The 16,878-nt window shown below is 33.5% G+C and overlaps 1 protein-coding gene across 1 annotated transcript in view; it reads left to right on the top strand.

Moving 5' to 3' along the window:
• The window catches only part of Sbf (SET domain binding factor), a 540,931-nt gene extending 534,338 nt beyond the window's left edge, over window positions 1-6,593 (top strand). Inside the window, 1 exon segment of the mRNA XM_090386505.1 lies at window positions 5,905-6,593. Coding sequence (XP_090242631.1) covers window positions 5,905-5,997 — 93 coding nt within the window. The 3' untranslated portion in view covers window positions 5,998-6,593.
• The last annotated feature ends 10,285 nt before the right edge of the window (window positions 6,594-16,878 follow it).

Genomic DNA, 16,878 nt, shown 5'->3' on the forward strand with positions numbered 1-16,878 from the left:
ATAACTGATTAAGATTTTCCTCAAATTCTTTGGGATCGTGGCTTATGACCACAATGTCATCTGCAAATTGTAAATGGTTTAGGTACTCTCTGTTCACATTGACTCCTTTCTGCGACCAGTCTAATCTTCTGAAAGCTTCCTCAAGGGCTGCAGTAAACAGCTTCGGAGATATTGTGTCTCCTTGTCGAACTCCTTTCTCGATTTTAAATTTCCTACTGTCTTTGTCTAGTCTAATAAAGGAGGTAGCACGCTCATATATTTTCTTCAAAATCATAATATATGGGGTATCTATGCCTTGTCTTTGCAGTTCCCTAAACATTGCCTTATGCTGTATGGAGTCAAATGCCTTTTCATAATCCACAAATGCCAGGCATAATGGTGTTTTATATTCATTTGCTTTCTCCATTAGCTGTGATATTACGTGAAGGTGATCCATAGTTGAGAATCCTGTCCTAAAGCCAGCTTGCTCTTTCGGTTGATTCTCATCAAGTATTCTTTCTAATCTGTTAGTAATGACCCTTGTGAACAACTTGTAGATGTGGGATAACAAGCTAATTGGTCTATAATTTCCAATTTCTGATTTATCTCCTTTCTTATGCAGCAAAACTATGATTGCATTATTCCACTGCTTAGGCATCACACCTTTTCGAATGCACTTTGTGAAGAGCCTTGCCAGTTTTTGTGTTATGTCTCTTCCTCCCAATTTTAACAACTCTACAGTAACTTCATCTTCCCCCAGGGCTTTCTGATTCTTCATTTTCTTCAATGCATGTTCTACCTCATCAGGAAGAATATCAGGTATGTCGTATGTGTTGCTACTTTGCAATCCATCTTCCCCACTGCTGGCATCATTCCCTTGTTCCTTGTATAATTCTCTATAGTAGTCTTCTGCTGTTTATAAGTACACCATCGCTATTCTTCAGTTTTAGTATCTTAAGTTTTGAATACTCCTTGGCATCATTAATAATAAAGAAATAGAAATAGTAACTGTTGAATGGTTTCACTGGGTTTTTAGTAATAGTAATAGCCATATAGTGCAAGGAAGCCACAGACTTATGCTACATTGATGGGGGGGGGAAAAGAGTAGATAAGAAAACACAAATTATTTGCTTCCCTCCTCACTAAGATAACTATCGAGTATAACATTAAAAATTCTCCTTTATTCATTTTACTAACCCTTCTCAGAGCCTTATAAACCTGTCAGGTCCACTTTGAGGTGCCTGGTTGCCAAGCACTGTAGCCCACGTAATTGAAGTCGTTCCTCATATGGTCACCCTATTGCTGGTTTCACCAGGCAAGTTGCCTGTCTTTGGACCCTTTCAAGAAGATCAAAGTCGTTTTTTCAGATGAGACCATACTTGAATACAGTATTCCAAATGTGGTCTTACAATTGCCTTTTACAGTGGGACTTTGATGATCCCCCACATATCTACACAATAGTGTTTGATAAATCATCAATGGGATAAATGGACTAAAAGAAAAGAAAACTTTTCTTTTAGCCATCCACAGGCTTTCTTGGCTGCCTGAGTACACTGCTCAGAAAACTTCATATCTGCCCGTATTATAACTCCCACATCCCACCAAGCGTGGGGTTGCTATTCCCCAAGAGTAAGACCTTACATTTTGCTTCATTAAAACAGCTGCCACTTTTCTGACCATTCTTGCAGCCTGCTCAAGTCATCCTGTAGGAGTGCTACTTGGTACTAATCATTAATGACTTTGTCTTTATCTTTATGCCATCTGCAAATTTTGACATCATGCAGTCTATTCCTTCGTCAATATCATTTTTGAAAATTATAAACAACAGTGGTCCAAGAACCGATCCTTGGGGCCCCACTTCAGACTTAACACCAATCTGAAGAATATCCATTAATCAAAATATTCTGTCTTCTACTCTTCACCCCCTCCCAACAATCCATCTTAGAATTTTTCCAATAATCCCAATATGTACCAGCTTATACAGTAACCTCTTGTGAGGAACCGAGTCAAATGACTTACTAAAATCCAAATAAACCGTCAAAATTGTTCCTTACATTCAGCTCATGAGTAACTGTGTCAGAATATTCTAAGTAAATTAAACATGATTTTCCCTTAATAAAACCATGTTGTGTGCTATTCATAATGTTATATCTCTCTAAATGTATGTGAATTGCATTCTTAATCATTGTCTCTAAGATTTTTCCTGCCATTGAAGTTAGACTGATTGGTCTGTAGTTACTGACTTTGCTCTTTTATGTATTGGTGATATGTTCACACTTCTCCAATCCAAAAGAATCTCTACTGAGTCCAAAGATACCCTCATAATTAACTTCAGTGGTTCAATACGTTCCCTGGCAGCCTCCCTCAAAATTACTGGGTATATGTCATTGACTCCAGTAGCCTTTCTTTCCTTTATGCTTGAAAATTTTTCTAATAAACAGTCATCTGTAATTTCGAAATCACTAATTTCATATGTCTCAGTCGTACAGCCTGTTCTCAACATGAATGGTCTTTCTTCAGTAAAGACAGATGCAAAGTACCTGTTCAAGTCATCAGCAACATCAGCTGGGTTGTCTAAAACTTTCCTATACCTAGTGCACAAGCACATGGGTCACATCTTATTTGCTTTTTTCTTCCTTGTATTCACATACATGAAAAATTCCTTGTCCCCATTCTTTGCTCTCTTAGCTAGTGCTTTCTCATACACAGCCCTGGTCTCTCTAACCTTATCTGTGGTACTATTTCAACTTGTAGCTGTTGTAGGACTCATACTTTGCATCGCTCTGTAACCATTGAATGCTGTCTTTTTTTTCTCTATTTGACCAGCGAGCTCCACATTTATCCATTTCGGCATCCTCCTCCTCCTGTAATATTTTCTTAAAGGTATGTATGCATTCATGGCTTCAGTGATTTTTGCTTTAAAATTATTCCATAATTGAAATGTATTTGCCATCTCACAACAATCCACCCAATTCACAAATGCCTTATAGCCCCTTAAACTATCAAAGTCCCCTCTTCTGAAATTAAAACCTGTGTCTTTACCTTTAAATACTGCAACATCTTTCTTCATCTTCCAAATGACGATTGCATGATCACTTCCTCACAGTGGTTCCTGTACTTTAATCCCTGTGATGTAATCTGATTCATCAGTAATGATGAGGTCGAGAATATGCTCACCCTTAGTGCTTTCTCTAACATGATGGTATAAATAATAATCATCTAGTTTATTTAAAAAGGTTTTTCCCCTGAGTTTCCCTCCCACTTATTCCAGTCTGTTAGGGGTTAGATTTCAAGTCACCCATAATAAGACAGTCAGGCTTGCTTGCTCATTCCATCTGCATGTAGAGACTGTCGTCATAATCTTCTGGTCCGTAGATTACTCCCTCTCATTATACCTTTGCTTTCAACTAATTCACACCACACAAATTTTATGCTGGCAGACAACTTCTGACTCAGCAGAAGTCAGAAGTTATGTCTGTTTCCATATCTTCCCTATCTTTCCTAAAATACATTATAAATAACATAGTGGAACTCATCATCCCAAATTTCCGATTGGCACCATGTTTTTGTTATCCCTATTATGTCAGCATTAGTTTCCTAACCAGGAGTTTATATTCAGCCATTTTATTGACAGCACTCCTGACATTATTGTAGACACAATTAAGACTAAGTATTCTGCTATAGTTTATTAACCTGACATGCCCTTTGAAGGTATTTAGGCTTGTTTCCCTATCTTTATTATCCTGTTCATTTGAAATATTGCTACCCTCAGAACATCTTGCAAACATTGGCTCTTGAGGCAACAAACAAGAATTCTTGAGGTGATTACAATCATTACTTTCATCCATATCATGTCTGGACAATATTGCAAACACGAACACATACAAATTTGACCCGACTCGCAGCATTTTTTCAGCATGGTCCTATATTTATCCAACAAATTGTTATGCTGTGTTTGTTTGATATCATTAGTTCTCACATGAAGAATAATGCTCTCTTTACCTCCCTTAAAATCTGACAGTCTGTTGGTAAAATCATCAATCATTACTCCTGGCAAACACTGATTCTGGTTCACCTATCTTTATTACACAAAATGTTGTCCATTTCCCTGACAACAGAGTTCTGTCAATAAAACTAAATCACCACAAAACAGGTTACAAAATACTTGAGTCCCTAATGAGCTACCTGTTGCATGTTTCTAGGGCAATCACTCATTTCTTCAGTGATTCAAATTCTTCTTGTAATGCACCAAGTTCTAATTTGAGATCAGTACACTCCTTACATTGGGTGCATAGAAAAGAATCAGTTGAGCTAGGTTTGTTCACTAGACCAACCTTAGAATACATGCCACGGGCTCTACAAATGACAAACTCATGATTCAAACTAGAAATGTCCACAGGCATTTCTGTGGGTTATAATGGTCTTGGACTTTAAATTGTATGTGGATCTTGTAACAACCATTATGAAGGTAAAATCTGAACTTTAGAAAGATTACAGAATTTAAATTCTAAAATATTGCAGAAATGAAACTGTTAGCAAAACTTTAACCACTAGAAAGTTAAATTTAAGCTACTGAACGAAAGTTAAAGTTCCCACAAATATTGATAACGGCTATCTGAATATTAAGCTTTAGCTTTATAAATACTTAAAAAACTAATACAAAAATAAAGTAACCTACATGACTATATGAATTCAAACTATATATATATTCTTCTAAATCATTATAGAAGAATTTTAATGAGGTGAATAGAATCTCATAAAACTATTGCTACATTTAGTACACATTCTGATGATACCAAACCCATAGTTAAATTTTGTGCTTAACATTTAATTTAACAGGTTGAATGCTGGGTTATGGTTTGCCATAGATATTTAACAAGTTTTGTAACATATTAGCTTAGTATATTAAATAAATTTTAAAAAAATAACCTGCTGTGAGATTCCAAAATGGACAGCCTCCTTATATGATCAAGTGCAGCAATGTGCTATTCATCTGCACTGGTTGACATTCACCCTACCAAAGATCTTTTTGGTAATGATCTTACATAATATCTACAGTTTTGCCACTGTTGGAGTAACAGATTGATTGTAATGAATGGCATGTCAAATACACATTGGTACACATTTAAGTTGAAGTACCATTTGGAGTACCTTAAATTCTAATACTCTATTTCACTTTTGTATCATATTGACATACACCTAAACTGTATACATATACATATCTATATGTGTATAGGTAGTGCAAGCTTTAGGCATAAGCCAAATTAGCCATGGTTTGGGGATCATTATTTCATTTTGTGAGAATACAAATTTATAATTACATAGAGCCCTCTTCACGTGCTTTGAGTTAGGGTCTCCTCATGCCTAAATATATCATCTTGTACACAGTATCGTTGTTTTGATACAAAATTTTATATACCAGCAAATCAGAAGTATGTGAAACATACTTTATTTTCAGGCCATTTATCATATTTAATACACTAGTCACTTACTGTGGCTGCTTTTAAAAATCCTAACTTTGAAACTGCATATACTCGGGAACCACTGATTCCTGGGGGGTCCAAAAACATACGAAGTTTTATCTTGAAAATATCAAAATGTAACCACAATACTGCCACTAGAGAGAAATGTGCAGTTTTCTTCTGAACAAGAATGGTCAACCATGAACCTTGATAGAGTGATACTTCTCCCTTTCCCCCCACTCAAAAAAAGTGACAAGTTTTATCACCCACCCAGTCCTTAGTTGAATTTTCTACCTTTTGTTGTTTGTAATTCTGCTCCAGTGTGAAAAATGGCAACATGGTTGTACTTTACTCTTGCTAATGGGCTTAGTAAGCTTATTTTTTATTTAAAATTTTTTTTTTTTTCCAGTTCAGAACTATTAAGTTATTAAAATTGTACTAATATTAGTTTTTATATTTGCAGCTACGTACAGTAAGAAGGGCATATAATTTCATGGCTGCAGACTCTGCAGCTGCACAAGAGTGGATTGAGAAAATTCAAGCTTGCCTTCAGTAAATACAGGACTTCCATTATACTTGAAGTTTTAGGAGTGAGAAAAAAATCACTATAGAAGAATTTTAATGAAATGAGGTGAATAGAATCTCGTAAAACTATTGCTACATTTAGTACATGTGTTGATGATGCCAAACCCATAGTGAAATTTTGTGCTTAACATTCATTTAACAGGTTGAATGCTGAGTTATGGCTTGCCATGGATTTCTAACAAATTTTAAACAGTGAGAAATATATGTGAAAAAACTTGTGAAAAAATGAATAACTTCCAAAATATGATCACTGATATAATTGTACAATAAGTGGTTCATAATGCAAGAGGAGCACCTCTGTGAATATGCAACCCGTCTCCAAGGAAGTGTATTGTCTGCCCGTGCTTACCTTCCATTGCTTGAAACATGTTAGAACTACTCTTAAAGAGAGAAAGGACACTGCCTCATTTCTCAAGGTGGAGCAAAAGTCAAAGTAACCTTATTACAGGATACTACATATTTTAAAAGTGTTTACACAGAACATGAGCAGCTCTCTGCTTGTGAAGAAGCTCCTCATCCAAATTTGGATGCACAGATACTCTTCAAGATGAACATAAATTAAGAGTTACTAGGATGTATTTAAGTGAAATTTCTTATTTTTTGTACATATACTCAAATTTATGAAGTGGAAAAATTTATGAAAGTGATAGCGATGCCATTTTTTACAAAAAAAAAAATATAAATATATATATACATACATACACACACACACACATCCCTATATGTTTGTGTGTGTGCGTGGATGTTGACATATTACATTCGTATTAGATTTTTTCTTCTTGCTAAAGTATCTTTCATAACATTTAACAAAAAGATTTCATGTGTGAAAAGTTTAAAATAAAAGGCTAACTTTGTATTTTTGCTGTAATAAGGTCACCTACAGGGTAAAATTATATGCATATTAATCTGCATGAAAGAAAGAATTAGAAATATAAATCACTGAAGTGAGTCATCCTTAAAATATGTATGGATGGGTAATGCATTTACATTTTGCTTAGAAAGAAAATATGTGATCTTTTTTACACATTTGAACTCATATTATTAGTGCAAACAACAGTTGCACTTTGCCTTGTAAAGTATATGTGCTAGGAATGACAATTTTAATCCTTGATTGCATTCTGCACATTAATATACCAAAGTTTTTTTGCTTTTTTTTTTTCCTCTCTCCCCAGGAATATTTAAGATTCCTGAATTATTAATATGTATATGCACTTTGATATGATTTTAAGGATGTCATGGTTCTTTTTAAGCTCATTGTGCTGTTATAACGGCACTTTTTCAAAGTAAAGAACACACACTCATGTATGATATATGTATTTATTTATTTATTACAAATATAAGGTATCTAAAGATTTTAAAAAGCTGTTATTGTAAATAAAATAAACTTTTTATTATATGTTTTTTTTACATATATATATATATATATCAAACTTTTCCTTTGGTTGGTTTTTTATTCAGTGGCTGTACAGTAACACATCACTAGCCATACACAATTTCTAGTGTAAACGAGAGTGAGGTGTCTTTTTACAAAAGGCAAAAGCGGCATTAGTTATATCTGAGATTCTTGTATGTTACATGGTTATACATATTCAATGGATGACTCACTCTAAAAATCATAATTTACTTTTTGACAACACAAGAAAATTGTTATAGCCAATCCCATTGAAAGTCATATCGTTTTTCTTCTGTATATCGCAGTGCTAATTAGGCTGTTTCAGGTAATTGGTATCTGTATCACTAATGAAGTGATTAACATTCACTTGATTAATATTCCCTAACTACTATTATACTTGGTATAATCTTATTTTTGGGTACGCCGTTTATTGTGCCAAAAGTTTGTTTACAGTAAGTTTATTGTACAGAAACTGCATTACAGAGAAATTGGGTCTTTTTCCTCTTGCTTTTAATCTTTATATTATTGCACTTTATATCATTATATCATTGTACATATCTCATTTGTTTCAAGATAAAAATTATTAATTAAATTTGTTTTAAAAATATATATATTTGTCGCATTTTGTTCTAGCATATTTTTGTAAATACAGTGGTACTGAAAATCAAAATAGACTTTGGCTATGAATATTTGTGATGAAGAAAATAAGTAATCAGAAAATTTTTGTTGTTCTAAAAAGAGAAAGCCTCATCAAGTAGTTAGTTGTTTCCTTTTTAATAAATATACATTTTTTTATAGTTACTTTTTAAGCAGTAGCTTAGTTTTTCAGTTATAAGCAAACAAACAACTCTTTAGAGCATATTTATTTTCTTGTACAAAATGCTCTCCAAAAAAAGAAAGTGCTGGTGAATATTTTCTTAAACTTTTGATTACAAACATCCATTTTTAATTTCTGCTAGTTAGCATTAAAAAAAATTAATAATAATAATAAAAAGATTTATTTTATTATTGCCTTTTATAGAGTGCTGTTTTTTGAAATGCTATAATTTTAGAATTCTGCTCTGGCATATAAGAAAATTAATATTTATTAATAAAAAAGAAATAGGACTGGAATTAAATAATAACAATCACAATTGTTAGCAGATTCTGCTGACTATTTTTATTTTATTTTAACTATATTTTATTACTAAACTGTTGTCTAATTTGATTTTTTGAAAATAATAATGTGATTATTACAGCAGTTGTAAAATTTAACAGGTTTAAATAGAAATTTTTATGTTTATAGATAAGTTGGAGTAAGATAAAAATAGTAAGCATGATATTCATGATTTTGCAGCATCCAAGTAATCTTTTTGAATAGTAGCAATTGTATATAAAATCCAGCTTTTAAGATTGCCAGTAGCAGTTTTAGAGAGCAACTTTAATTCTTCTTTTAATATTTTTTATGTGTCTGCCACATGCAGTGTTTTATTCTACTACTTTATCATGGGTTGTAGAATAATGGGAAATGGTCATTGCATTCAATACTTATATTATTTCAGTTCCATTAGATATCTTTATATATGCCTTTTTATATATATATATATATATATATATATATATAAGAAATATGGATTTATAAAAAAAATTACACATTCTCCAAAATAGATGATGAATATTTTTATCCCTGTACACTTCTCATAAATGTTCATACCGCAAAGTATTCAGTATCACTGTATGCTTCGCATTTGAAATATATGGATGCTGACTCCTGCCTTGTAAAAACACTTTAGCTACAGTTAGTCTTTTAGTAAAGTTTTATTTGTGGGGAGGAGGGGATGAACAGCTGGTTAAACCACAATATTAAATTTAGAGGACCACAGTAAATTTTAAGAATTTTTCACAGTTTGTAGATATGTAGCTAAACTGGTCACTATCTGAAATATAAATCAGAATCATACATTCACTGCTGAACCAGGCTTAAAAAGTTGGTCAGTAATGTACATATCGATCTGTCATATTTCCAAGGTGTTATGCAGTATTATGTTTGTGTATGAAGTGCTCAAATGAAAAAGGAGAGAAAATGTTAAATTTGTATGGTTTGTGAGGAACTAACTGTATAGATTGGTCAACTTTAATTTTGCATTTTGCAAGATTTTTATATATATCTGTAGATTTGTGTACAGCCTATGAACTCAGTCTCATAGTATTCAAAAGAAGAAAAATAGCAAAAGTTTTGATGCATTATTCATATTGAATGTTGAATTACACTTGACATACTTCTCTATCATATAATCAAAAAGGTAATTAACAATAAGTGGCTTTTTTTTAACAATAAAAATCTGCCAAATTTATTCATAATAAAAAAATTTTATAGCATTAATCAAAACAGGTAACCCACGTATAACACAGTAGTTAGGTTCCTATAAAATGTCGTGTTGTGCAAAACTGTGTTATACGGAACTAAGAAAAAGTACAAAAGGTGGGGGGGTTTACATTCCAAAAGCTAAAAAAATACACTATTTCGTTAACAAAATGTTAACAAAAATACACCATTCTAATTTCATGTATCTTCTACTCTCTTTAAAAAAAATCAGTAATCTGAGTTTGTTTGATTTTGCTTGATAAATCTTTGTGAATTTAATCGTATGGAACTTAGCATTTTTGAATCTCCCTTTTGAACTTTGGGCTCCTTTCATTCTAGAATTTGAATTCAAAAAATGAGATTCTAATTGCTCAGCTAACTTTATGCCTTCCTGTATGCTTTTTACTGTAAAATTTGGAAGCTTAGAATTTTCATCTGCACTCTCATGTTCTGAATTGATTTGGTTTTACCTCCGATGCCATTTCCACCAAATCCGTTCGCCAGCCTCTTTTTCTACCAGTAATTCTTGAATGCTTTTAGTAATCATATCTTTTTTAATTTTTTAGGAGCATCACTGACTAAGACCATGTTACTCTGTGTATATTGTCTATAAATTGAATGTGTCTTGAGGTCGATTTTCTGTTTTGCTGGACAAAAAACCCTGAGTTTCTGGGAGAATAAACATGCTACCCTCGCCCAACTAACTCAGCCATGTGAAAAATACCCATAAAAATTCCTCCTCCTGTCATCGACGGGATTTTAACTCAGTTCTTTTCCACCTGGTGTGGAGTGGAGGGCAATTCTATCAACTGTGATAACCATGAGGGCTCCAGTATCAAAACCTTCCCCTCCTACTGACATAGCAAGTTCTACTATCGCAGTGATTTTTTTTTCCAAAATCCATTGTAACGATTTTCTGATGTAATGGGTTTTAGAGGTGGATATAATGCCTTGATGTTATGTTTGAATGAAAGCAGTTGTGTTAACCTAGTACAACTGTGGTAGTAGGAACATATCTTCAATGTTTGGATGACTTAAATCTTTTGGATGGTCTGGTGTGCTATCCAATAGTAATACAACTTTGAAATCTAGATTTTTCCACAAGTTCAATAGCACAGAGCGTAACATGGAAGATTTTCCAACAAAATAAAATACAGGGATTTCTTTTTTTTTTTTTTTTTTTTTGACTGGCAAGTCAACAGAGGAGATTCAAAAAGAGTGGAAATGTTGAAAAAATTACATTCAAGATAATAGCAGGATTTTCCCCACACAAAAGCTCAAAAATGCCCTATTATGCAAGGTTTACCGAAATTCTCTAACCATGTTAGAGCAAAACTGTGTTATATAAGTACCGTATTGTGCAGGGATAAATGCAACTTGTCAATCATGTTAGAGCAAAACCATGTTGTAGAAGTACCGTGTTATACGGGGGTTGCCTGTATATAAATTACCTTTACTTAAAAGCTCAAAAAAGAATATTTTTAATCCGATGTATAAAATAAAATTTATAGGAAATAACTTGCTTTTATATCTTAATTAGAAAAATTAAGAACTCTTATGTTCTTAATTTACTGAACTATTATGTTGCTAATGTTAAGTTTTTTGTTTTTATTTTAAATTCAATATGTTATAGTGCTTTAAAATTATGTATTTACGCACAATAGGTATATTTCTGACATGGCAAAAATTACAATTTTGGTTCGTGTATATGAAATAACAGCCACATTTCATAAAGTACATACTGGGAAAAAATAAATAATGGACCAATCTGTTACTTACTTTGCATTTACTTTATATCGTAATGTGTTTTCCCCCCCTCAAAAAGTGCCAAAGGAAGTTAAAACGCAACTTGAAATGAATATGGCTGTTGCACAATGATATATAGTATTGTGTTTTTATTATTAATAAAATATACAGATGTTAAAATGTCATTTTAACATTATATTTCACAAAAGTATTTTATATGGAAGACATGATAATTACAAATTAATTTTTATACACATCTTGAGTTTAAAATCAATGTGTTAAAAAAAAGAAATATTTTATACTAAATCAGCATATAAGATCTTTCATTCATTTTGTACCATTTAAATTATAGGCTTACAAGACAGTTATTAATTACTCCCTGAATGCCCATGGCAAGTTCATAAATTATCTGTTTTCAAAACAAATCAAAACATTATAGTACAATCCTGAATACATGTTTCAAAGAAATATGAAAAACTGGATTTCCCCCCCCCCCCCCAAAAAAAAACCTTAACTGGTGAGGTATCAATGTGATTTCTGCAAGGTATCAATCTGATGTCCACTTTTAATTATAACAAAAAAATATTTTTTGTGATATCAGTTATTATTTTTTACATTTAAATGTTTCCTTTCCTTAAATAATACTTTCCTTCAAAAAAATTTATAAAAATAAAAAAATGTAAGGTTTCCCTTTTATTTCTTAAACTGGAAAAATTTCATGATGCAGAACATAAGTTGAAAGAACACTAAAAATAATTGGACCACCAACCTAATATCATCAGACCTCCATTAGCTTGTAGAATGGCTTGCACACATGTATAGTGTTCATGATAGGTACCACAATAGATGATTACATATTTACATGTCTGACAGCCCATTGACCTCATCCCACAGATGTCTGATGAAATAACCCCAGGGGCTCACATCTGTGTGAGTATGGGCTTGGCACACCCAGGGTCCTGAGCTGGATATCATCATTCTTCTCTTTCTTGGTGATTTCCTTCTACTTATCTCTCTCTCTCTCTCTCTCTCTCTCTCTCTCTCTCTCTCTCTCTCTCTCAGGGTAACTCGGGAATTTTTTATTTGCTGGTGCAGCATAAGCCACAGGCTTCCTTGCATCGTATAGCTAATAATAATAATAATAATAATAATAAAGTTCAAGTCAGAGAAATTAGGAAGGAGGGTGATTGGATTGGTGTCTTGCATTTGAGTATCCTAGCAAAATCTTCCCCAGACCAGAACATTGCTGCCACCAGCCTGTGCATGCAGGGGGTTCGTTGCCTCTTTGTGCTCTCATTGACACACGCACACACACTAGCCTTCCATTAGCATAATGCAAAAGAAAACAAACTGTCTGGCCATTTGCTCTAATATCTTATATGATGGAGAGTATGTCGTATAATTTAGCCACAAAGTGTTTTGAACTGTTTCCCCCCCCCACTGTAGCCTGTAGTCAGTTGCGCAACCATAATCACACAAGCCACTAGAATCATCTCTCTTCCCATTTATCCACCATGTAAAACCTGTGCTAGTTTCCTACCACAGGTGTTATGCAAGCTGGTTGTTTTTTTCCCTTGTCTGCCATTCTTGGTACACTCACACATTGGCATGTTGGAAACAGCCCACTAAACATGTTGTCTCAAAGGGGGACACACCTACCCACCTTGCATCAGCAATTATACTTTGTTGAAATTATGTAATATTGTGGCCTCTTCCCATGCTATCATGTGTCACATATCAACAGTTGACTTATATTCACCTGGCCAAGCTTTTATTCCTCTAGTGCAGTCTGTTTGCTTTCCATTAGGGAAGATTACCCTGTTTAAATGCCCTTTTGTGTATATTTAGCATGTTATAATCTCCATAGCTTATTTTTAATTTGCATAAACAGTGACATATAGTCCTGTGGTGCAGCTGTACCAGAGCCCTGAGGTCATGGGCCAACAAAGAAACGCTGAATGAGGCCTAAGCTTGTGATAATATATACACTACTACCTACAGATTAAATTGACACAGTCCTTTTAATAATACATACTAAACCACATTTGAAATTAATCTAACTTGTATCAATGCATGCTTGGGATGAATATAGGAGCAAGTCATATCTTTAAGGTTCTAACACCTTAGATGCGAAAAGTAAACAAAAGATCTTGGCTGATTTTAAGCATAAGTGGGGGAGGGGGCAAAGAAAATGGCATGCACCACAGACCAGTAGTCTCCAGTCTTTCGTCTTAAGAAAGCAGGCAAAACGCAAAATTAGATTAGTTACTATGAAGTGAGATGAAATGTGCAAACTGAATAGTTGTTTTGATTTCAATGAAGAATACAGTAATGTGTTGACTTTCAACCATTTAATTAACTATGATTAAATTTATAGCTACTTATAACGAAAATTTAAATATAACATGATATGAAATGACTAATTCACAAGGGGGAAACCATGCTCCCTCCACCTGGGATCAGTTAACTACAGTCCCAATTAAAAGCCTGAAGAATTCCTCCAGCTGTAGATGGGAATCAAACCCATACCTCTCTAAATATGAGTGGCAGATGGTGATGTAATTGCACCAACTAAACTGCTATGCAAGGTAAATTTAAACAGTGGTGTATCCAGGAATCATCAAACGGGGAGGCATGGCAACCAGATCCAGGTATCATCGTAAGGAGGAGGGCATTGTGACCGGCTTATGAGTTATTTTTTAGAATGCCTCCTATGTTTTTTCTTAATTTAAAATTTTGGTTGGGGAAGGGGCATGTGTCCCCTCTGTCCACCCCTGAATACGCCCCTGAATTTAAATATAGCCATCTAAATTAAACAACTGAAAACTACTGCAGCACAGTGTTCCAAAACTGATGATCCCTTTCTTTGTTAAATTGTTTGTTGTTGTTTGTTATTTGGTTTTTAGGAACATTAGCAACTAAGGCCATATTGCTCCGGGGATATGCGGTGGTCATTCCCTGACCTTTCCGCATCCTCCGTATTTGGTGGTCACGGGCTCGAACCACGGTCTAATCAAGAAGCGTGTGGTCCGTCTGTCATTCCTGACACCCTTCTAATAATGTGAATTGTTATTTCACAAATGGGCAAACAATCTTGCAAGACAGACTGCCAGTCTTAATAATCACAATTTCATGTTTTTTTATAGGTATATGCCTGTAGATTGGTCAAAGTTCTGTTTCACAAACTATTGTTTTGAGACAGCAATCATTGATTATACCTCACAGTTAAGGGTTAAGGTGCGTGAAATCACAGACTTTCATACCTGTTTGCCACTGCCATATATTAATAGTATATATTTGAATATGAACAGGCACTTCCCCCCCCCCCAAAGTTCTACATACAATAAAGTTACTTACATTCAACGTTTAGTGCTCGGGAAACAATTTACAACCCACACTCTCAATCAAATCAATAAAAGGACACCCATCTGCTTTTTACATGAGAATATGTAAATATGCAACTCATTTGAAATTAGCTGTACATCTTCTCGCATTAATGGGAAACGGGTGCTCCTTCATTGGTTTAGTTGAAAGTGTGAATTGTAACTCGTTTCCTGAGCTCTAAATTTCATGAATGTAAGTAATTTTATTGTGTATTGTCTAAAAGCAATACTTTGGAGGGGGGGGAAGTGCCTGTTTATATTTAAATTTGTCCTCTTCAAGGTGCGTGCGTGCGTGCGTGCGTGCGTGTGTGTGTGTGTGTCATTATAATCTCTAATATCTTTCATAAAAGACTAAAGATTGTAATGCAGTAAGCTTCAGCTGTGATTCAAATGTATTTGAAATTCCAACTGATGGTAAGTGACATAGCACTAACCCATACTGAAATTCCATATCAATCATAGCATTTCCTGGAATTACTTATTTAATATTAGAATGCATATACATATCCTTACCTAAGCTAAATAAGATGGGTATAGTCAAGTGTAACTTCTAAATCCTAATTTCTTGCAAAAGTGCAAATTAAGTCCAGTAATTAATCTATATGGTAGAAACAAATCAATATGTAACATCATGGAAAAAAAGATTGTGAAGAATACATCTGTAAATATACTATTTCCTCATAACACTGTGTACACACCATGCCATATTTGTGTACATTGTGTATAGTGTTGTCATATGTAAAGTACCAGTGTTGTAATAAATGCCAATTTCTTTTTTTAAATTTTCTTTTGTGTTATTAATTGAAAAACTTCTAAATTCTAGATGGACCAAGGAAACAGTTCATTTCTTATATTAATAATTATGTCTTCAGCAGTGTCTTCAAGATTATACTCCCAGTAATTCTCCAGTAGAATGAAGGAAACTTAATTAACTTCAGTCCTTCTAAAACTCAGTTCCTGTCTTATTTCTTGCAAAAAGGAGTCTACTACTTCCATGCTCTCCTATATCCACGTACTCACATATCCATGTTATTTTACATGATCCTTTATCCAATTCCAAATTTCTGAAAAGTGATCTATTAAAACAATTCCTTTTATCATTTTTTTTAGATGAGTGCCTCTTGTCCCTATTGTGTCTTAATACAACTAGCCAATATTCCCATTAGAGCAAAGTAATGCAAGTATTGATCACCATAATGATAGCAATTTATTATATTAAAAATTTGGATATTTTAAGAATACATAAAAACCACAAATCCTGGCACACTTGGGAAGTGTTATATTAGGATATCACTTTGTAAGAAACATCTGTAAGTTGTCTTCATGGCATTCTCCTGCCCTTGACCACAATTTTTTTTCTTAACTTTGCTGTGGTTATCATAAGAGATACAATGACACGGTTTGTCATAAAATATTGAGAATTATAAATTTTTAATTCCTGTTCTTTCTTCATGGAACCTGTGTACACAAAAATACATAAAAGAATATGCAAAATGCATATTAATATATTTTCACGTTTTATTTTGTAGGAAAAAAAAGATCTTTTTATTTTATTAGGAAAAAAAATGTTTTTTTATTAGAAATTTTTATTAACTACAAACTTAATGTAACTTGAAAGTGGTGCAACTCCAGTCCAGCAGAATCTGACCCTTCTCATTCTGTAGTGCTGTAAATGTTAATTTTTCAAATCATTGGATAGAAAGATGTAACTTAATAGTCTGGCTTCCAAAAATTAAAAAAAAAAAAAAATTATCATACTCCAATTTAAAATTTCTGAGTTTGATATGCAAAGAATTGTAAATTATATGGCTTGAAAAGATTACAGAAACATTGATTTTACACAGAGAGAGTGAGAGAATATGTTGCAGCTCTGTTGGTGTGGAAGTTGATAATTATGACTCTGGTCATAATTAGTTGTGTTGGATAGAAATTGCATATTGGGATGAATGTTTGTAAAGCTAAGGTGCCCATATTAAACTGTGCTAG

The sequence above is a fragment of the Mastigoproctus giganteus genome, chromosome 12 (assembly GCF_048544385.1).
Source record: "Mastigoproctus giganteus isolate SK-2022 chromosome 12, ASM4854438v1, whole genome shotgun sequence".
In the NCBI taxonomy this organism is placed as follows: Eukaryota; Metazoa; Arthropoda; class Arachnida; order Uropygi; family Thelyphonidae; genus Mastigoproctus; species Mastigoproctus giganteus.